The sequence below is a fragment of the Drosophila bipectinata genome, chromosome XL (genome assembly GCF_030179905.1).
Source record: "Drosophila bipectinata strain 14024-0381.07 chromosome XL, DbipHiC1v2, whole genome shotgun sequence".
NCBI classification, from domain to species: domain Eukaryota; kingdom Metazoa; phylum Arthropoda; class Insecta; order Diptera; family Drosophilidae; genus Drosophila; species Drosophila bipectinata.
The window spans coordinates 14,242,045-14,264,138 of NC_091734.1; the positions used below are offsets into that span (position 1 = coordinate 14,242,045).

Here is a 22,094-nt window from a genome sequence, read left to right on the forward strand (position 1 = left end):
ATCTACCAGATTCTTAAGCAGAGTACCTTAAACGATTTCTAGATCGATTCTCCATCGATCTGCACCCAAAGGAGAAAACTTTCCTTTAAATCCAATTTTTTCAAATTTTTTTCTGAGAAGACCCCAAGCTTTAACCAACTGACCCCTGCTATGGAAACATCTCTTCAAATTTGCAGCCGTTTTCCCAAAATACCTTAAACGCTTCGGGGGCCTGTCCTTAAGCCAATATTGGCCCAAATTCCATTATAAATATTACCCCCAACCGGCACCTGGGATCTGCGATCGGCAATTGTGCAAATCGAGACCAGAAAGCCCGGCTTAGCCCTCACACCATCGATATCGAAATCTAAATCGAGATTTGGATAGAGGATGAAGGATGGGGGGAGGGGGCACTGGTAGGGGGGGGGCAGATCTCATTTTGCGATCGAGACAATAGGGTGCACCTGCAGTCGATCGAACAATTCATCAGGCGGAGGATTAAAAAAGATTTTCCCACAATTTCCCGAGCAAAGTGATCGGCTGGACGGGGGCAAGTATAAAATTTCATTATCGCGCACTTGTAGCCAAAAAAAAAGAGAAAAAAGAAAAGAAAAATGAAAGAAAAGAAAGGCAGAAGAAGGACGAAGGATGCTGGTCTTTCTGGTCTGGTCTGGTCTGGTCTGGTCTGGCAGCTTATCCCATTACACTAAGCGCATATATACAGGAGTCCTGTGTGTGTGAATTCCTGTGAGCCCAGCCCTGTCCTGTCCGGACACTTGTTGGCCGCTTCATGTTTCGGCAGACAAAGCAGCGCCGATGGAAATGCGAAAAGATCCTGCCAGTCCTTGGGCCTTGGCCACTTGATTAGCCGCTCCCAAGAAAATAGAGCTAGTCGCGAAAAAAAAGGCGGCTATACGATACTCGGTACTTCACCAAGGACATCCGTCTCATGGTAGAGTCTCATGGTTTGTCATGGGAATGGCGAGCAGGTGACGTGGCTCCTTACCAACGTGGCAAAGGATACCAGCCTAGATCCTGCTTGGGGAGTTGGTAATTGAATTGATCGTGATTTCCAAATCCGAGCCATTGTTCGAGCGACGAGGATGCAGATGCCGATGCATTGTGATTGCTACCTGGATCAAAAGGACGGCGAGGAGCAAGGACACTGCCACAGGGGCAGTTTTTGTAGCGAAATCGCCAGGACAATGAGTGTGCATTTTGTGAATTTTGTTTTTTTTTTTTGCAACGTGTCATCTCGATGGTGATGCTTGAGAATGTCCCTTCAGCTCTCTTTTTACAATTGAATGTCCTGGCTGATATTTTTTCTGGTGCGTGAGAAAAAGGATTAAGGACGACTCGGTGGCCAAACGGGGCGAACGGGGTAGCCGATCGATTGAAGAAAGAAAGGCCCAGCTGGCACCGAGTGTGGGAATTTTTCCAGTAAGGCTGGCTCTGGTTTTTCGATTTTGATCCATTTCAGGCTAATCAAAGTAGTACCCCCCCTCCCTACACTACCTCCTCTTGGGGGGATAGGATTGGATTTGGTTTTGGTTTGGTGGCTGGGATGGTTGGCGCTGCCCACTGTGTTGTGTGCTGGATTCATTGTCTCTGCAAGTTCAGTTCGATAAGCATCAAGTTCTCACGAACTTTTATTGTCCCCAACGACCAAGACTCGACGACAAAGACTGGAATTGCAAGTTGCAACTGCACGAGCATCTGCCTCCCACTCTCTGGCCCCCCAACCCCATCCTCTCCATCCTCTCCAGCTATGACCCTTGCTTTCCTCCTCCACTCCAGAGCGACATTTTCCAAGCAATTAATGCCAAATTTAGACAAGCCTTTTGCTTAAAGAAAGAAAAAAATCTTGGCCAACAATTTTATTACCACTCCACCCCCTTAAAGGGGGGGGGGTCTATCAGCTTTCCACCTCAATCAGCCGTGAAATATGAGCTTGGAAGCAGACCGGAAGTGTGTACGCCCCATACCATACTTGTGTGTTATGTGTGCCGCCTCCCTGACCCAATTTCTTCTCCACCAAGACCTTACCTTGGACTGAATCATCCAGATAAGACACCCATAGCCATAGCCATAGCCAAGCCCAAAAAAAGACCCCAAAAAGGGGCAACAACGCATGCGCGCAGGCCCGTCGCTAATAAATTTGTTCGTTTATGCGGGACATGTGGAAACGCGGCAAACAAATTAAATTGTAAAATGAAATTAGCTTAGATAATTTCGGGTAATAGTCGGTCTAACCCTTTCCTGCAGCGCCCGCATTCCACGTCTCCCGGCCATTCGATATAGTTTTCAATAATTTGATTAATGATTTATAATCGATTTTTGAGGGTTATGTTGGGTTAGATGAGGTTTAAACCTAATCCGCAGATGGGTTAGGATACTAAGAGTGGCCAAGAGATAGGTGTCCAGGCGCCACTTGTTGTCAGATTATCCTTCTGCTGTTGTTGTGACTGCCAGGACATGCCCAATATCCCTACAAACGAAGCCGCTGCTACTGCCATGGGCGTTAGCCAGGCCTACTGTCCTGCTGTTAGCGCTATTGTCCTGCTAGGTCCTTTTGTCTCCTCGATTTTATTGGAGATAAATTATGGCCCGGGTCTCTATAGGCTATTTGTGGGTGTTTTTAGGGCCATGACACGCCTATTAGCTCATTAGGAGATGCGGCTTACAGGATAACCGATAAGGAGACTCCATATGCTGCTAAAGAACTCCTTTCTTAACTGGCTATGAGCTAGTTTTGCCCAATAAATATTAATGCTGTTATATATATTATATATATCTCATGTATATATATGGAAGAAAGTCGTTTCAATATTCGAGACACGTACACGTACGACGGACAACCGCATTGAGGCTAAAATCCAAGTCCAAAAGATGGGCACGTCCAGTGGCCCAAAGATCTCTGTCCGCTGATGGAGATGGAACTGGGGAACTGGCGGTGGAGCTGGGGATGGAGCTGGGTATGGGGATGTCACTTGAGTAATTGTCGTCATACGCTCGCCTCTTTCTGGCAGCTTAGGTTCCTATTTCCAAGGTACCTGCTGTACAAAAAAAAAAAAACACACAAAAGCCGCCAGTTGAGGAAAGTTTCTACATATGTTTGTCAGTCCACTGAGAGAAATACTAGTAGCATTTCTAAAGAAAGTTAATCAGAAAGTAAGGAAGTATCTATGAGGTCTAGAGTTCTAAGACCTTTAGCTATATCTCTATTAGCTTTTTAATATAATTTCTATTATTTTAATATTATTATTTATTTAAACAACCTCCCTCTCATTTCTCTCTCTGTATCTTGATACTTTTTTTTCGGACTTTCGAGTTGGACATTTTGTGGCCTTTGTTGTTTCACAAACTGCGTGTCAATGATGACGCTGACCCCCACACCCCCTCTCAGAGGCACCCCCATCCCCTCCTCCCCTCCACCAATCGTTTGGCATGTCCAAGATGCAATGCCGGCCAACGTGCAGCTATTTAGTGGCATTGTATGGCTCGCCCAGCGCCCCCACCTCGCACAGTATCTCAGCGCTGGCATCTGGGCAGTGCCTTTGTATCGGAGTATCTTTGTATCTCTGTATCTGTATCTTAGTGTATCTGAGAAAGGGCCTTTTGGGACCTCAAACGACCTGTGTCCACGTCCGCCGACAACATTTCATCATCCAATGACGACGATGATCGTGAAAAGGAGCACCCCGAACAATAATTGTCAAAAAATAATAATAATAATAATAATTTTAGAGAGTTTTTTTTTTTTTGGGTTATTATGCATGACGAGCTCTCTACCCCCCTTCCCTCTCTATCCAGCGATGGGTTTTAGCAAAGTCCATGTAGTACTCCAGAGGAAAAAGGTGGAAAATGCGGGAAAAACTGATTGATTTGACCGACCGGAGGAGGCCCGAAGATGACAAATCCAATCACAACAACAAAAGGAGACTCCTGGGTATTTTCACACAAAAAAAAAAAAATAGAGGCAGGTTGGGAAAGGTTCTGGTCAAGAATGCGATAGGATCAGATCAGAGATATAAGGTGGCACCTGAAGAATAGCCTCCAAAGGGAAACTAATTTTAAAAGGAAAGTGAAAGTTAAAGTATTATTAAGAAAACGTTACTTTTCTTAAAGTTTCATTTTTTTTTTAAAAAAAAAGATTCTAGAAAAAACAAGAAAAACTAGCAACTTCCCTAAGCTTTCCATCAGATGTCTATTTTTTTTATGAAAATCCCTTCAAAACCGTTACAGAAACTATCCAATTTCCATAACTATTCTTCTCGTTTTTTTTTTTAGATTTTTTTTAGTTTTTTAAAACTTTTCTTGATTTTCAAACTTGCCACAGGATTTTTATCTGCAACACGCAAAACCCAGCCAAGCAAAAAAATCTTTTAAAAAAAATAGGAAATAAAGCCCCGAAACCGGTCACCCTTTTTTGGGACTCATAAATTTTCCGTTAAAAACGAATGCATTTCCAGGACGATTTGCTCATTTAAACCAAAACTCTGACAAAAAAAAAAAAAAACTATGGAAAAATTATCAACGCAAAGGTAGCAAGGACTACGAGACCAAAAAAAAAACAAGATGCCAGGGGAGACGACAATTGCCCGTCTTAGGGTGAAATCCAGCACCCATCACCCAGCACCCAGCACCCAGGACCATCTTCCTTTTTATCATTATTGTTTGAATTGAATTAAAAAAGCGACGGTAATCAATGCGAAGCTGCGCCGGCTGCTTCTGCTACTTCGTCCTTGTCCAGGACCCTGCCTCACACATGTGACACACCCTACCCCAGCCCGGCCACAACCTTTTTCGTATCTTGGGAAAATCTTGGCCACCACCACCCCAAAAAAACGACAAAAAATAAAAATGCAAGAAACTCATCCGGCTGGGGCACAAAAAAACAATAAGGACCTTAAGGACGAGGGTAGGACACGCACGAGGGGCATAAAAAATTAATATCGGGGAAAAAAAAAATTTGCATAGAACAAAAAATGCCGTTACACACACGCTCAGCGAGGACATGGGGTGTCCTTACGGGGCTGCTACCTGGGCAGCCACACAGGACTCGCATACACACACAAGATTTCGCAACTGCGATCCTTCTTCAGGGGTTGTAGGACAAGAAAAAAAAAATCACACACACAAAAGGAAACTTTAAGAAAATCTGACGCGGCGATCGGCAAAAAATTGCATAAAAAATAATTGCAAGGCGACAGGACGCGGGTCCTGGAGTCTTAGATGTCCTGGATATCCCGGGTATCCTCCCCTCGGCCCGATGAATGCCGTTTTGATTAAAAACGGCGCACAATGGCAGGAAAGGAGGTGGGGACATTAGCAGCATCCTTTTACAGGACTTGGCATCTGCGCAGGCGCCGCGTCCCCTGAGTCCTGTACTGTGAGTCCTGTGCGTCCTGCCGAGGGGGTAAAACAAATGCGCGCGCAAAAAACTCAAGAAAAAGAGGACCTCGCTCTAAGGATGCTTAGGGTCTGGACAAAAAAAAACACACACACACAACCGACAAAAAAAAAATCGTTTACCCCTGACAAGCGAAAGGATTAAGTAACAAGAGGGGCAGGATCAGGATCGGGATCGGGATCGGGTTCGGGTTCCGGGGGGAAGGGAATCTTAGAAAATGTTACGCATCCAGCTTGTCCATTCGAGCGTTTCCAGCATCGCGCTGGTCTATTATTAGAGATTTGAAAGGATATTGCGCAGCTTCCTTGGAAGCGAGAGCCCAGGAGCTGCTGCGCACATTATCCCAAAGGATCAGAGAAGAGGAAGAGATGCAAGATGGCTGTGGGAGATGGAGGGAGACAGGATACTTGGGGGCTATGCTACTCTAACTTCCTCAAAGGAGTTTCTTTTTGAAAATTTCTCTATTTTGGATCTAATTTTAAGTTTTTTAAGATTTCTCAATTAATTTGTAAAATTTTTTAATTTTGTAATATCTTAATTTGTTGGGCAATTAATTAAAATTAATTAATTTTGAGTTGGAAACCCCTTTTTTCTTTGGGATGAGGGTTTCTCTCATATGTTATGCCTGTCAGAAATTATCTTTCTGGTAATTGGTAACTAGAAAGGCTTGGGATTTTATTAAATTAATTAAGAAACTACGAGATTAAAAAATAAATATTTTTTAAGTTGTATTTTATGCTTAAAATTAAGCTGGAAATGTTTTAAAATTTAAACTATTTCTTAGAGAAAAAGAAACCCAATAAGATGAACCCTCTTTTTTGAAACAAACTTTCAATAATTAACTAATATTTTAGTCTATTTGTGTTATTAATTTATTTTTAAATAATTTAAAATTTAGTATTTAATATTTTTTTACTTACAATTAAACTTTAAAAGAAGTCTCCTCCCAATTGGGGTGAAGTCATCCCCAAAACTCTTTCTCCCCAACTCACATCCCATTGGCCAGTTGTCCAGTTGGTCAGTGTCCTGTGTCCTGTGTCCTGAGTCCTATACCCTTTGGCTACTGGCCCTTAACCCACCCCCTGGATAGTCCTAGCCCCCACCATTTCCCCCTACCCCTGGCTTAACCCTCTAGTGCCGGAAAATCTTGGAAACAACTTAATTTGGACAGTGATTAGTCCGAGAAGCAGGGCCAGTTGGTTGCATATGAAGACTCTCACCGGAAGGGGATAAGGGGAGCGGGGGACAGTGTGTGTGCATGTGTGTGTGCCTTGCGTTGGGGCAGAGGCGCTGCGTCGCTGCCGCTGCCACTGTCGACGTCGACTGCTGCGCCGAGGTCCGAAGACGAAAGATTTTTCATCCCCCTTGTGTGTTTTCCTTTCCGTCCACTCGCAACATCGAACCGTGCGACCCATGTGTGTGTGTGCGAGAGTGAGATGGGGTGAGAACACCAACCCCTGCCCATGTGAGTGTGTAGTTTTTTTTGTTCCCTACCCGCCCCCCACCCCCCTCGACTGGCTTCCTTGCCGGCGGCGAGGGTCAGAGTTCGAATGAAAAAAAATGTCGCTGTCCTGCCGACCCTGGCTGAGGCTGTGCTGCCGACGTCGACCGAGGCAGCGGCAGCGGCGGACCGTAACCAGCGGACCAGCCGACAACGGACCGCATCGAGCGTCCCAGGAAGCCGTCGAATTGTCAGTCCACGTGAAGCCTCCGAGGGGTCAACAACAAACGCGCTCTGCCCTCCAAGCCTAACAACCTCCTGGGGACTACCAATCTCGAAAATAACCAATTCGAAAAAAAAAACTACTACTACTAGCCGGTTAAACCGCTCGAGAAACGCACGAGAAAGAAGTCCTTTACCGTTACTGTCGTGTCTTGTGAAAGTGTCATTATACTATACCATATCCTTGAAGAACCACACGCAGGACAATTGGATTACCTACGATCGTGTGCGTTTCCAGTGCCTTTCACGAATCTTTTTTTTTCACGAAACCCCAAAAAAAACTAAATATTTTTTTTTTTTGAAAAACATACTTTGTGATGTGTGGAAGAAAAAATTAAAAAAATAACTAAAGAACTATTTTTAAAAATAAAAAATAAAACATCATTCATGAATACCTATTTTTTTGAAACACCAAACAAAATGTACAACAAAATGCTGTCGATCAGTGAGGATCATGGATTCCGTTCCCTGAGCCGTAAGTTTCCCAGAACCACAAATTCTCCAAAAAAAAATCCAAAAAAGTAGATATATATACATATATATATTCTTGATAAGAAAAGTTAATGCCCGCACCCACAACTCAAACCACAAGTCGGTGGGGGAGTTCAACCTACTTACCTTTTGGATCGGATCGCAGCCTATATTTACATACATGTCCGTTGACTTTTCTTTTTTTTTTTGGGAAATAAAACATGTACCCCCTCCCCCTCCACCCTCTTCACTCTGCACCTTGCACCACAAAAAACAAATATTTTAGCAACCAAAAACGACCTCAAAAAAATAAACAAAAAAATGAAATAAAAAAGTTGCAGGCCAGGTCACAAGTCTTATCGGTATAATACCCGAACAATGAAATACTCTTCTTTCTTTTGGACAAATAGAGGCGGTATGGCTTTCTTCTTTTCTGGTCCAGCTAGTCCAGCTAGGGGGTATACCTCTATTCCAATCTGAATAAAGACCAATGGGACTCATATAGGTTACCTTGCAATTATTATCAGAAAGGGCCCTGGGCAATGCAGTTGAATGCTCTCCTTTTTTTCCCCCCTATTATTGTTTTTGTTGTAATTTATTTAAGGTTTTTTTTTTTTTTTTTTTTTGTTGCCTTGTGCCCATTTCCTTTGGGGCTTATCACACCACTGGCATGTGTGTCCAGCTTTGTGGCGCACACGCACGTGGACTACAAGAGCTATATACATAGGTATGGGTATGGGAGTGTGTATGTTAATGCCCGATTCCAGGCCGCGAACATATTTGCATATGGCTCATTCACTCAGTTTCGGTTTCAGTGTGTCCGTGTGTCCGTGTGTCCGCCGTCTACGGGTCTCCGTCCGGTGTTTCCAGGTCTCCGGTCTCTGGTCTCTGGTCTCTGGTCTCTGGGTTTCATTTGTTTGCTCATTTGTTTGTCCAGATATCCAGTCGCTTACCTTGCCGCGCCATATGCGGGTGTTATCAGTACAGCTAGCTTTTGGCTAACCGCTGTCCTCCCCCCCCCCCCACTCCCACTCCCACTCCCCCTCTCCTTTGCCCTCTGCAGAACCACCAGGCGGCCCAGAATGCAATGCCCGTAGGGGTCTATTGGGGGACAGTGAGCAAATAAAACCAAATTTTGTATGCTAAAACACTTTGCAAAGGCGGCCATAATACAGAGAGAGAAACTAGATGGTCTAAGCTAATTATGGTTATTTTTTTAAATTAAAAAATAAAGTAAAAAAAATAAAATAAAAAAGAGTTAAAGTTCAACAAGAGCTCTAGCCACTAGACTAATGAGAGTTCTCAATTAAGGCCCTTTTCTAGTAATTTTTCTCTCTGTAGCTTAGTTAATTTTTTTTCTCAGTGCCCTACTGATAACAGCTAGTTAGAGGAGGGGTGGAGGGGGGGGGCTTTTTGTCACCCACACACAACAGGAATCATTGTGATTGCCAGGCCAGAAGCCAAAAAAAAAAAAAGAGGGTACAGGGTAGAGTCGGCCTATCGGTGTGTTTGTTATAGTTTCAGCTGCTAAACACCTTTCAGTAAGTGTATCTGTATCTGTGCCAGTGCACTAGTAACCAGTATCTGTGTGTGTGTTTCTGTGTGTGTGTGTGTGTGTTGGTTATCCACACGTAATTTGTTTAAACAAATTAAGTCGGGGGCCGAGCGGCTTCAGTTGATTTCAGCTGCTGACGTCGCTTTGTCACTGTCAGCCAAAAAAAAAAAAAATGTTAAAAAATATATATGTATATACAAGTACGCTTTCTGCATTTGTATTTGTATTGGACACAACACACAGATACACACACACCTATGTACACCTATACTATAACAGTACGCCCCCACTGACTGTTATCGCCACAAAAAAGAATTTCGAATTTGTTTAACCTTTTTTTTTGTCTGTCTCTGGCTCGGGCTCTGTCTCTGGCTTTGTTGTTTAAAAACTTTAAATGAGTTGGCCAAAATACAAAAAAAACAACAAAACAACAAAATACCGCTTTTTTTTTGTTGTTAACTTTAAATATTTACTCAGCATTTTCTGGTCGTTTTTTATTCTGAAAACCTCCACGAAGTAGAGCACTTGGTGTCACTATGATTGCTTTCAATTATTCACAATTTAGTTTATAAAAAAAAATATAAATAAAAGAATTAAAAAATATATATAGATATTTATTAATTTTCCTCTTTGGGCTGGTAGGCGGAGTCAAACCCTTAACCCCTATGTGGGTTCCTGTTCCTAGGTTGACGCCATTTTTCATTCGGTGGCTGCTGTTGCCTGAAAACGAAGGCTAAAAGGAGGCACCTAAAAACAGTCGGTATTTTCCTGCCTGCCTGGTTTTTATGGCAAAAGACACCTCCCTCCCCCTGCCCCCTCTCACTGCCTCTCTCTGTTGGGCAATATAGTAGTGGGGCCATAACCTTTTGGCCATAAAACCCGAAACCGAATCCTTCGACTTCTTGTCTTCTGAGCACACATGTGTGTGTCTGTGTGTGTGTTGCGGGTTGGGGGCATAAATTAGCACAATCAGCGTATTGTTTTCGACTTGCCACGCCCCACTAAACGCCCACCTCCCCCACCCCCCACACCCATAGTCAATAACACGAGAAGGTTATAAATAACAAAAATACAAGTCGTCCTCGTTCTGGTTTCATATTTTCTCCCTCATGTAGCCCCCCCGTTAATTTGCGCAAAAGTTCTATTAATATGTTAATTCCTGATTTCCTTCCCCCTCTTGCTAGCTGGGTCCTGGTCTTGGGCGCAGGATATTAATGGCCCGAAGGAGCGATTGCATTAAATGGCCAGGATGTCCTCGGGCCAGAGTCGCAGCTCGTAAATATTTGAGTTAAGCTCTGCGTTTAACAAATCGCCGCACTTCAATTTATTTTCCTTCGAATTAATTAAGCAAGGACTAAGACTAAGTGGGTGGGGTGGGGGGTAAGGGATGACATCATCACACCATACAATCACACCAATAACCACCAACTCCAGCTGTTGTCCTCGAAATCGTATTCGATTTGGTCACCGAAAAAGGGTTAATGCAATTTATGATTTCTAAGCTGGCACTTTTATGATTTTTCTATTTGGCGTAAGGACACTTGTCAGTGTTATCCTTGTCAGCGGTGTTTGACAGTTCTCCCCCCTCGTAGGTTAAAGGTCCTTCAGCTGGCGCAATATTATCCTGGCCTGTCAATACGTCTGTTTGTTTCCAACTCCTTCATAAATAGTGACTGTAAGGATCTAAGGCTCTAATCTCGTAATCAGTTAGGCAAATAGAGGGCGTACCGCCGCTCGATGCCCCGCCCCTGGCAGGTAAGAGGCCAGTTGTTACCTGCCTGCAGGGCCCTTCTGGCCAATCAATAGACCAGCCAACCAGAAGACTGCCCCGATCAATAATTCATCCTCGAAATAAAGTCAAAATACGAGTCCTAAATACAATAATAATCACTACATCCTCCCAGAAAGGGGGCGGAGGATGGAAACATATTTTTTTGCGACAACAAAAAAATGCGTAAAAAAAAGCAAAAATTGGCCATGACCCGCCCAGGCAATCAGTAGAAATTACATATGTGTCACCCCAGACGGCAGGACAATCAATTGATGGAAGGACAATGGCAGAGGATAACTGGGTGGGGAGTGCGAGGATATCCCTGCTTAGGGCGCATTAGTTATTGTTTGGACCCGGGGACCGCAAATTGGCCAAACTGCCCCCGGAATGGACATAAAAAATAGAGAGAGTGGCTAGCGACAGGGAGTCAATAATTCAAGGATCTATTTCCTAATTGACAACTGCGAGTCCTTCCAGCGAGAATAATTGATTATAATGTCTGTCACACAATTAGAACCTAAGCGAGGGAGTACAAGAATAAAAATATTAAAGTTTTTTTTAAAGGATATGTTTTGAAATAAATCTTGTATTTTGTTTTTATTCTTTCTGGGTGTTTTTTTCAAGTTATGAGGGTGGTGGGAGGTGGAAACCCCAAAGGGTTCTTGACCCAAAAACTTGTCCAATTTGAAGTTGATATCCTGGGGGCCCCAGACCACCACCATCACCACCACCTCTCTTGGTCAATCAAGAAGTCCTCGCCAACAAAAAAGTTCCACTGCCCTCAGGGCTGGATATTTTTGCAAATGCGAGAACCATAACCAGAACCATAACCAGAACCATAACCAGAAAAAAAAAATAAAGATACAGATAAGCCGCAACAACCTCGACACATATGAATCTATATAGATTGAGGCGCAAATTAATTGCCAGCCACTGGAATTTATGGTCCTGCCTCGCAACATATATGCAAATAATCCATTCCATACCATTCCGAGGGGGTGCTACGGTTCACTCCCTCCGTTTATTGTTGCTTTCCGCAAATACTCGTAAATTAAAGTGCACAGAGATTTTTCGGCTAGAACTGGGTGAGGACTGGGAGTGGGAGTGGGAGTGGGGTTAGTCCTTACTCTTATCGCGCCATATGTAAATGCCAGCGGGGTTGGCCCCTTCCTACACTGCAAACAATTAATACACTCTGAGAATTAGGCACGCCCCATAAAAATGTGACAGAATTAAGAGGATCTGGGAGTGTGCCACCAGAAGCCACCACCACCATCACCACTAGTGGCAGTGGCAGTGCCACAGAAATTCAATTCCAGAGATTCCAAGGACCTCGTATTAAGCCAGAATTGATGGCCTCTCGCTCACCCGGCCAGCCCAAAATCGAAAGAATATTTATGAACTCAGTAGCTAAAAGGATGTCCTATTTTGCTCCTCTTGCAGATTCCGACTCGACGGAGAACGATGCCGTGGCCACGCAGGACATCCTCACTTGTGGCGCCTGCCAGAAGGCGTTCGCCCTCTCCGACATCGTCAAGTTCATCCAGCACAAGGTCCTGCAGTGCAACAAGGAGAACTACGGCCAGTGCGCCACCCAGAACCCGCAAATGGATCGCGACGCCGAGGAGGGGCGTCCACTGAGCCTCGTCAATCGCCGGCCCTCGATTTCCGCTCCCATTTCGGGACGCAAGTCCTCCTCCTCCTCGTCGTCCTCCTCCACATCCTCCGCCGTTGCCGCGGCCTCGGCCACAGCGGGTCCTGCCGCAGCAGCAGCAGCAGCGGCGGCGGCGGCAGCAGCGGCCACGGCGGCCAGTGGTTCGAGGATACACACACCACCACCCAGTCCGGCGGATCTGTTGGCGGACGGAGCCAGTAGCACGCCCAAACGGCTGGTAGATGGTAAGTCCTGACCAGAAGATGAATCTAGAAGCCAGAAGACTAATCTTGAATCCTTGCATCCTTTTGCAGAAAACGACAACACCACGCCCAAGGACATTGAAACAGCCGCCACCACCCTGGACAAGGACACAGCCGCACCCGGCAGTCCACTGGCCAGCCAAAAGCCACGCCGGTCCTCCAGCCGCGACAGCAGTTGCGAACTGGACCGGGACCAGGACGCCGACCAGCCCGCCAAGGTCAAGGAGGAGCCGTTCGAGGACGAAACCACCGCCCCCCAGAATCGCGACGAGGATGAGGACGAACGCGATGTGGATGAGGAGGAGCCGGAACAGTCGCTGGCCAAGCGGCCAAAAATGGAACTGGTCGATGCCGAGGCCAATACAGTCCACACAGGTGAGTGTCCTGCTCGATGTCCTCTATGCCAGAGGAGGATCAGGGAATAGCTGGCGGAAATATTTATGGGGGAGGGCGATATTAAAATTCCCTCGGCCAGCTATTGGAAAAATGTGTTTGATGTGTGGGTGATGTGGTGTGTGCGGGTGTGGTGTGTGGGTGTGGTGTGTGTGTGTATTCGAAAGCTGATCGGGATAAGCTGCAGCTGCAGCTGCACAAAAATTTTTCGAATCCCGAGTCCTGGACACACAAAACAAAAATCCAAAACAAAAAAAAAAAACAAAACTCCCTTTTTTTTGTCTGCTGGCCGAGAAAAAGCGCGGACACTGCGGGCAATGCGGACATCAAAGCGCAGCTCTCGAAATAATAAAAAAAAATGAAAAAAAAGAAAGAAGCTGATAACTGCAACGGCAGCAGGACGAAAAGGACACTCGGACAGCGTGACAATCGAAAGTTCCCCTCGCAACTCCACGAGCTGGCCTTTGACTTTGACATTTCAATGCAAATGATGATGAAAAGCCAAAGACAGCAATAAAAATACGGACGAAGCAGCCAAAGGACGAAGGGGCGGAGGGCAACACAGGACACAGGCCGAGAGGGTAACCAGGCAGGACAACAAAGCTCTCGGACTAAAGCAGAAGCTGTAGCTGAAGCTGCCCTCGAGGGTAATTTGAATGCCTCAAAAACAGTCAAGGAATGCCAGGGAAATAGAATAGGAAGGATAAGGATGGAAGGATGAGGAGGCATGCGGAGGGGGGGAGCCACTTGAGTGGACAAAGGACGAAATATCGCACTGGACTTGACACACGCACAAAGGACATTCCCAACACAGAGAGAGAGATGGCTATTTGGAGGGTCAGTTCGGACACGTGCCTCTCGCCTAGGAGAAGGGTTAGGAGACTAGGTACATAGGTGGCCAGGTCAAAGGTCAAGCAGGTAACACAACCTGGACCTCATGTGTTACACAATCTATCGCTCTATCCATACACGAGTGACAACAGCAATTTAACCCTTGAACTTTTGAGCTTTTGACACGACGAGGGGGCAGGATGAGGCTGAGGCAGGAAAAAAAAGTGAACAACACGAGTCAGTGACAAGAGTTGTTGCCACGTAAATGACAATGGCAACTGACAAGCTACAGATACAAAGATACGCAGATACACAGATGCACAGATACACGCAGATACAGTGAATACTGAAGCGAAGATACAACTACAGCTGTGCGTTAATTACGCATTGTTTTCGCCTCTCGGCTGGCTTTTTATTTTTGCGATACATTTCTTTTTTTTTGGTTTTGTATGTCCTGGCTGTCCAACCTAACTCCTTCCTTCCTGCCGTCCTGCCGTCCTTTCGTCCTGATGTCCTTCCGGCTCTGACTTTTTGTCCATTTGGTAATTATAAATACCATGGCAACCTCCCGCCTTTCGAACTGTCAACAAAATGGATATTTGTTGCAAATGCAAGCATGTCCTTTTTATATTTTTTGTATTCTGTCGGTGTCGTCCTCCACCTGTCAGCGCATCCTGTTGCGAGTGTGAGTGTTAATTATCAATTTTCGGTGGCTCGGTGGCTCAGCATGTCGCGACCGCAGCTACAATGAAACACCATCAACGGTCGAGTGGGTTAAGGGTTAAGGGCTAAGGGTTAAAAAGGACACCTCGCAAGGGGCCACCACAAATTCGCCATTCAATTATTGACTCATGCTGGCACTAAGCCAGCACTAAGGACACCCAAAAAAAAATAGATATATATGTATGTATAAGGATGACCTCCCGCTCAGATCCTTGCTCGAATGGTCGAAATCAATGGCTAATGCCCTCGGCTCATGCAATTTCACGTCGTTGGGGATTAGAAGCTGTAGAGAGAGAGAGAGTCCTGCGTCCTGTGTCCTTTTGTGTTTCACAAAAAGTAAAAAAATAGAGCCAAGCAAGAAACGGAAAAGGATACACAGCAGAGGGCTTAGCCCTTCGAAAAGGATGCTGCTGGGGCATCATGCAAATGTCCTGCCATCGGTATCCTGACAGTTGGCAGAGCTGCAACAATTATCCCATTACAGGGCAACCCTTTTCGTAAGCCCACCCGCTGCCTGGCTGCCTGGATAGCTCATACGCACTGTTGTCCTGGCCCTCCTGCACATCCTGCCGGTCAATTTGCCATTTCCTGTTTTTGGGAACTTCCGTTTTCCGGTCGCTCTTCCACTCGGTTCTGCACTTTCAACAAAAAACAAAAAAAAAAGTAAAATCGGAAAAGGGAAAGCGATGAATAGAGTTCGCTTTTCATTTCATGGCTCGATTAGTTTGTGGCATAAATTATTATTAAAGGATTTTAACAAAAAAAAAGAAAAAAACAAACAAAATCCCTTAAACTATTTTATTAATTTACATTTTCTGCGAGTGGAAAGGCAGAAACCCGCAGCTTGGCAGCTGAAACTTTCCAGAATCGAGTTTAGAATTTCACAAAAAAAAAAAAAATCAGAACGTGCCAAGCCCGCGCCCTTTTGTTCACTTTTTATTTTTTTCATGAATTTCTGAATAATAAATACGCGTGCGCATCGCGAGCCCGATCCTTCAAGGATCAGATCAGACAAATAATGCCTGATGTTTTTCGACAACTTTTACCTTTTTTTTTTTTTGTATTAACGATCGCGGCAACCCCCGGCGAAGATGATAAAGGGTTGGCCGTATTATCTGTCAGATTCATTTGCATTTCCTGTGGCATGCGGGCCCCGATCCCCGATCTCTGATCCCTGATCCTTGCTGCCAAAGGGTCGTCGCATTCGAAATCATGTTTAACACAGAGTCCTCACCTTTCCTAAAAGGACACCAAAAAAAAAAGAAAAAAAAAAAGAGAGGAAGCTGCCCATAAAAAAAAAAGGAAAAGTGTGGAGAATGCGTGCTGTTGTCCTGTCTCGTGCCAGGACTTCAACAGTTTCCATTTCGTCCTTTAAAGACGTCATTTAAATTCAGTGAACGTCGCCTGGCGCACAAACGGGGGTAGTTCCTCCTTCAATATCCTGTCCATAGTTTTCCGGGCATTAACACCTTGTTGTCCTCGCTGGCGACATGTGGTCCTCCTCTTTTCCATTTTATTTATTATAAAATAAAAAAAAATAGAAAATATTGAGAATATTACACACATAAAACGCTCGCTGGCAACATCTTTCGATAGTGTGGCGCACATTTTTCATCAAAATTTTCCAATTTTACATCTGTTGCTGTGGCGTTTAGGACGCGTCAGGACTTTAAAGGACACACATGTCCTGGCAGTGGTGGGTGATGGGTGATGGGTGGTGTTGTGGCGGTTTTTCGGCTTCTATTTCCGCTATGCCAAATTAACAAATGTCGCGACAAAACCGCAACAACGAGGGCAGCTAAAACTAACGCCAGGACATCGCCATATGTGTGTGTATATGTGTGTGTCCTGTTTGCGGGGCAATATCCTTCGCAATATTGCCAATCTCCGTCCGACGGCTCATGCGTGTCCTGCCTGCCATTTTGGCATGCCAACCGCTGCAAAATCAATAAATAAATAAATACTAGGCGCCACTCCCACCCACCAGCTCCCAACGCCCCCCCAAAAAGGCTCATTAATAATTAATAACGAAATTGCCAGGCAACCAGGACATGCACTGGGAGAAACTATAGCCAGTTCCATACAAGAGATAATAGCCTTTAAAACCAATATTCTCTCTCTGTGCTTCCAGAACCCAGCAACTACACCTGCTCCACGTGCAAGACCCGCTACACCTCCGCCTGGCGGCTCATCCAGCACGTCCAGCACTCGCACGGCGTCAAGATCTACGTGGAGAGCCCGGGAGTTATCGGGGGCGCCACCCTCACCGTGGCCACACCCGCCGCCCTCAACAACAGCGCCCTGGCCCTGGCAGCGGCCGCAGCGGCAGCCTCCTCGGCGTCATCCGGCAGCGCCAGCTCTCCGCCCCCGACGACGATCAGCCCCAGTCCGGCCGGCAAGCGCAGCAGCCCTCTGGCCGCCAACCTGTCCGCCAGCTCGGTCTGCTCCTCCTCCAACTCCCTGGTGAACAGCAGCAACTCCAGCCTGGGCTCCCCGCAGCAGCAGCAGCACCAGCAGCAGCAGCAGCAGATGCAGTTGCAACAGCAGCAGCAACAGCAACAGCAGCGAGTGCAGCAGCAGCAGCGTGAGAGTCTGGCCACCGCCATGGCGGCTGGGATGCGGCATCATCCGCTCCTGCCGCCACCGGAGGCCATGCACCCGAATCCCTTCCAGTTGCTGAGAATGCCGCTGCCGCCGGCCCTGGCCCAGGCCGGAAACGTAGTTCCTACAGTCGGCCCACTGTTCGGACGGCCCGGGGACCACTACCGCATGGAGCAGCTGGTCAGCGAGCAGTTCCGCCACCACGGCTTCAACCTTGCAGCAGCAGCGGCGGCAGCCCAGGCGGCCCAGTTCAACGGCCAGGATGGCCGACCACCATCCTCCAGCAGCAGCGGCAGCCAGCGCGGATCCGTCCCACCGGCAGCCCTGCCCCCACCGTCGCTCAGCTCCCAGCAGCAGCAGCAGGCCCAGCAACAGCAGCAGCAACAACAACAACAGCAACAACAACAGTCCCAGCAGCAGCAACAACAACAGTCCCAGCAGCAGCAACAGCAGCAGCAGTCGCAGCAGCAGCAGCAGGGGCAGGGGAATGCCAACAACCCGTTGAAACTGGAACCGCAGCAGATGGATTTTTACTCGCAGCGATTGCGTCAGCTTGCGGGCACAACAAGCCCTGGAGCTGGCAGCACTGTTAACTCGAGCTCGCCGAGTCCTCGACAGAAACAATCGCCGCACTTTGCGAGCCCATCCCCCTCCCAGCAGCAGCAGCAGCAGCAGCACCTCGGAGGACAGCAGCAAGGTCAGCAGCAGGCTCCCCTCCAAAGACCCCACTCGCTGACCCCGCCCGAGAAGCTGAGCAGCGAGAACTCGGCGGAGAACGGCAACCTGGGCCTAATCCTGGCCAGCACTCCGCGGTCGGCCAGCACGCCGCCCTCGAAGACGGGAGAGATCAGCAGCTCGCAGGACAACTGCTTCGCCTGCGGCTACTGCGACAAGAAGTTCCGGTTCGAGAACAACCTGATCATCCACCAGAGGACCCACACCGGGGAGAAGCCCTACAAGTGCACCGCCTGCGACTTCGAGTGCTCCCACATCCAGAAGCTGATGAAGCACATGCGCGTCCACCGCTCCCCGCCCGCGGAGGACAACCAGGACGAGGGCAGCAACGCCGACTCGCTGGAGACGAACGAGGCGGATCACGACGAGGATCCCAATCCGGAGGACTCCGAGGATGAGCTTAACGATGCCGACGGTGATGGGGATCTTGATGGCGAGGAGGAGGACGACCTCGACGAGATGGAGGAGTGCGAGGACATGGACTACAAGGCCGAGGATCTCTCGGTGAGCAACCGTCTGGACGGCAAGAGCCAGAGTCCCAAGACCACCAGTTCCGGAGCCACCTCGCTCGTCGGGGAGCTGATGGACAAGTTCGGCCTCTCCAACATCGCCCAGTACAGCGAGGCCTACAAGCAGGCGCTCCAGGAGTCCGGACGCAAGGAGGCCGCTGCCGCAGCCGCCGCCGCAGCAGCCGCCGCCGTTGACAACAATAACCGTGTGCCCGGCAGCGGTGCTGGCGGTGCGCCGGGTGCCGACAAGCTCAACGGCCTGCCGGTGGCCGCTCTGCGACTCCGGGACGAGTTCGCCAAGAACTGCAACATGTTCCAGCAGCCGCAGGACGGCGGCGCCCCCACCCAGGTGCCCCTCTTCAACCCCTTCCCGAACCCCTTCGAGCTGAGCAAGCGCATCAAGATGGACGGCGGCGACTGGTGGGGCATGTCCCAGGCCCTGCACCGCAACGAGGCGCTCTTCGAGAACCTGAAGCTGAAGCCACTGGGCCTCGGCGGCGCCAACTCGCTGATCCAAGGGCCTCTGCTGAAGAAGGAGAGCCGGCAGCGCAACGACACGTGCGAGTTCTGCGGCAAGGTGTTCAAGAACTGCTCCAACCTGACCGTGCACCGGCGCAGCCACACCGGCGAGAAGCCGTACAAGTGCGAGCTCTGCTCCTACGCCTGCGCCCAGAGCTCCAAGCTGACCCGGCACATGAAGACCCACGGCCGGACCGGCAAGGACGTCTACCGCTGCCGCTTCTGCGACATGCCCTTCAGCGTCCCCTCCACCCTCGAGAAGCATATGCGCAAGTGCGTCGTCAACCAGGGCAAGGCGGCTGCGGCCGCCAATGCCGTGGCAGCTGCCCAGGCGGCCCAGGCGGCCGCCCAGCAACTCCAGGCGGCGGCAGCCGTCCAGGCCGCCCAGCAGCAACAGCAGCAGCAGGCCCAGGGTCAGGTACCCCAGCCGGGACAGGGCCAGGGCCAGCAACTGTCACCCCTCGGGGTCGTCGGCTATGCCCCCGCCTTCGTCGGTGGACACAACATCTCACTGCCGGGCAGTGTGAGTGGCGACAACGACTCGAATGCCTCTTCCAGCCTAACCGGCGTCCATCCCATCTCCCTCAAGGAGGAGGCATGACTTTTTATGGCGCCACCCATGCAGCAGCAGCACCACCACCACTACCATCCCCAGTCGCTGCCACCTCAGCCCGGTCAGCCCGAGCAGGGGTCACGGCAGGGTCCGGGTCAGGGTCAGGGTCAGGGGCCGGGCCAGGGGCCAGGCAGTCGCAGTCGCATTATGTCGCGCATCTTCTAAAGATGACACAATTGTAAATAAGCTTTTTAAAAAAAAGTATCCTCTGACTAAATCCAGACAAAAAAAAAAAACAACAACAACAACAACGTCCCCCGATCCCTCAGATAAAAAAACGAAAAAAAAAAAACTTCCAGGCGACAAAAACGACCAGAGGCATTTAATACCAAAGCAATAAACATTATGTAATATAATTTTAAAGTTTCAAACCCTCCCAAAAAAAAAAAAAAATCGAACAGAAAACCCAAAAAAAAACATCATCCCCGAAGACAATTTTTTTTTTTCCAAAAAACCCCCCTCAACCCTAAAATATATTTTTTTTTTGAGCTTGTAATTTATAGCATTTAAATACGTAAACGTCTAGGTATAAGGACACACATTTTCCAGTGTATTTGCTAGGACTAAGTAAAAGGATTTGTAAAAAAAAACAACAAAAAAAAAAACCAAAACTACTAAAATCTAAAAACATAAACTAAAACAACAAAAAATTATAACCCCAAAAAATCCAAAAAATCGAAAAGTAATTAGGGATATACGTCCGTATATATATATATATGTATGGTATCGAATGCGAGTGAGTGTGGGGGAGCGAGTGGGGGAGAGTGAGTGGATATTTTTTGTCATCAATGTACATTTTTGTAGGAAATCTAGAAAAGTAAAGATCTAGCACTAAAGACGAACACTTGTAAAAATTCTAACTCTAATTATATGGTAGTTTTTGTGAGGAATTTAATTGATTTCTTCGCGTTTTTGATGTCGCCTCCTTAATTCCTTCTATTATTTATAATTTTCACACACACGGTATACCACCACCATGTATGGTATATGATTTTTTTTCATAGGCATAATTCTATTATTAAATGTAATTTAAAACAAATGAAATAATCAAATTTTTTTACATACATACATAAATAAAATATAAATGTAAAACACAAATTTTTTTTTTTTAAAAAAACAATCTTAGTCCTAAGATGACAATGCAAACGAAAAACAAAAGAGAATCGCAATAAATGCGAGAAAAAAAGTGAGAAAATTAAGAAAGAAATGCAAATTGAAAAAAAGGACGAAAAGAAAAACAAAATGGCGGCAGGATGCAAATTTGTACGTAAAACTTCAAAAAAAAAACAAAAACAAAAACAAAATGAAAATGAAAATATTTAAGAAAGCAATTAATGAAAAAAAAATTGAAATACCGAAACAACAACAACAAACAAACAAGCAAAACAACAACAACAACAACAACTAGATTTAGAAGACTGAAGAACTGAGAACGACATTTGTTTTCTTGCTATAAAAAAAAAAAGACAGAAGCAACCGAAAGAGACAGACGTCGACGAAGAAAGTGGGAGAAAGTCGAATAATGCATAGGTGAGAGTGGACAAAATAGTGGAAAAAGGACATTGGGAGTAAAGGATACTGAAGAGAATGAATCAGGACGAGGACGAGGACGCGAACGAGAACGAGTACATTTTTTTATCAATTGTTTTTTTGCTGTTGATTTTCGTTATTTGATTGAAAAGATTGCGATCCAAAATTTTGATTAATATTTAATTGATTGTTTTTTAGTAAAAATACATTTTTGTGAGCAAAATTCAAACGCAAACACAACCCACATACATCTTACATATGGCATTAGTTTAAAGTCTGTTTGTTTTTTGTACACATACTTAAATTAAACCTCCTTAAAGCAAAGCCCTATATAAAAACCCACCAAAAAAAAATGCAACAAAAATCCCCCCTGCCATTGCAGTTATCCTGGCAAAGGACAACTGCAATGGCACAGGCGATTCTCCAGCCAGAGACGAAGTTTACCGTGCATAATTTATCGAATTCGAGGGATGTAATAAATTTAAGATCGAGGTTTTGAATGCATTGTGTTTCAGATGAAATCCAGACAAGTATACACAGCTATACACCCCCCCTATATATACCTATAAATATATCTATATATATATAGTACATATATATAAAGCAAAAACTGAATAAAACAAAAATCCATGAAAATTTAAAAAAAAAAACCACACCAATTATGTTTTATTTGATTTCGAACCTGGCCCGTAAGCTTATGGAAGTTTTAATTTAACCGTTATTGGGTTATATCCTTTATTTGTTCTTCTATTTTGTGTTCTGATTCCAAAAGCAGCAGAAACAGCGGATGAGCGATAAAGCGGATGAAAGA

General features: G+C 46.4%; 1 protein-coding gene across 2 annotated transcripts in view; it reads left to right on the forward strand.

The window, feature by feature from the left end:
• Positions 1–20,911, forward strand: part of Cph (BCL11 transcription factor chronophage) — a 40,342-nt gene extending 19,431 nt beyond the window's left edge. Inside the window, exons 1-4 of one of the 2 annotated variants that reach the window (XM_017246933.3) lie at positions 7,480–7,590; positions 12,356–12,811; positions 12,881–13,204; positions 16,908–20,911. In XM_017246933.3, coding sequence (XP_017102422.2) covers positions 7,503–7,590; positions 12,356–12,811; positions 12,881–13,204; positions 16,908–19,741 — 3,702 coding nt within the window. In that variant the 5' untranslated portion in view covers positions 7,480–7,502 and the 3' untranslated portion in view covers positions 19,742–20,911. Of the gene's footprint in view, positions 1–7,479; positions 7,591–12,355; positions 12,812–12,880; positions 13,205–16,907 lie in introns of those variants that run through there. The other variant, XM_017246934.3, reaches the window with a different exon arrangement.
• Positions 20,912–22,094: the final 1,183 nt, after the last annotated feature.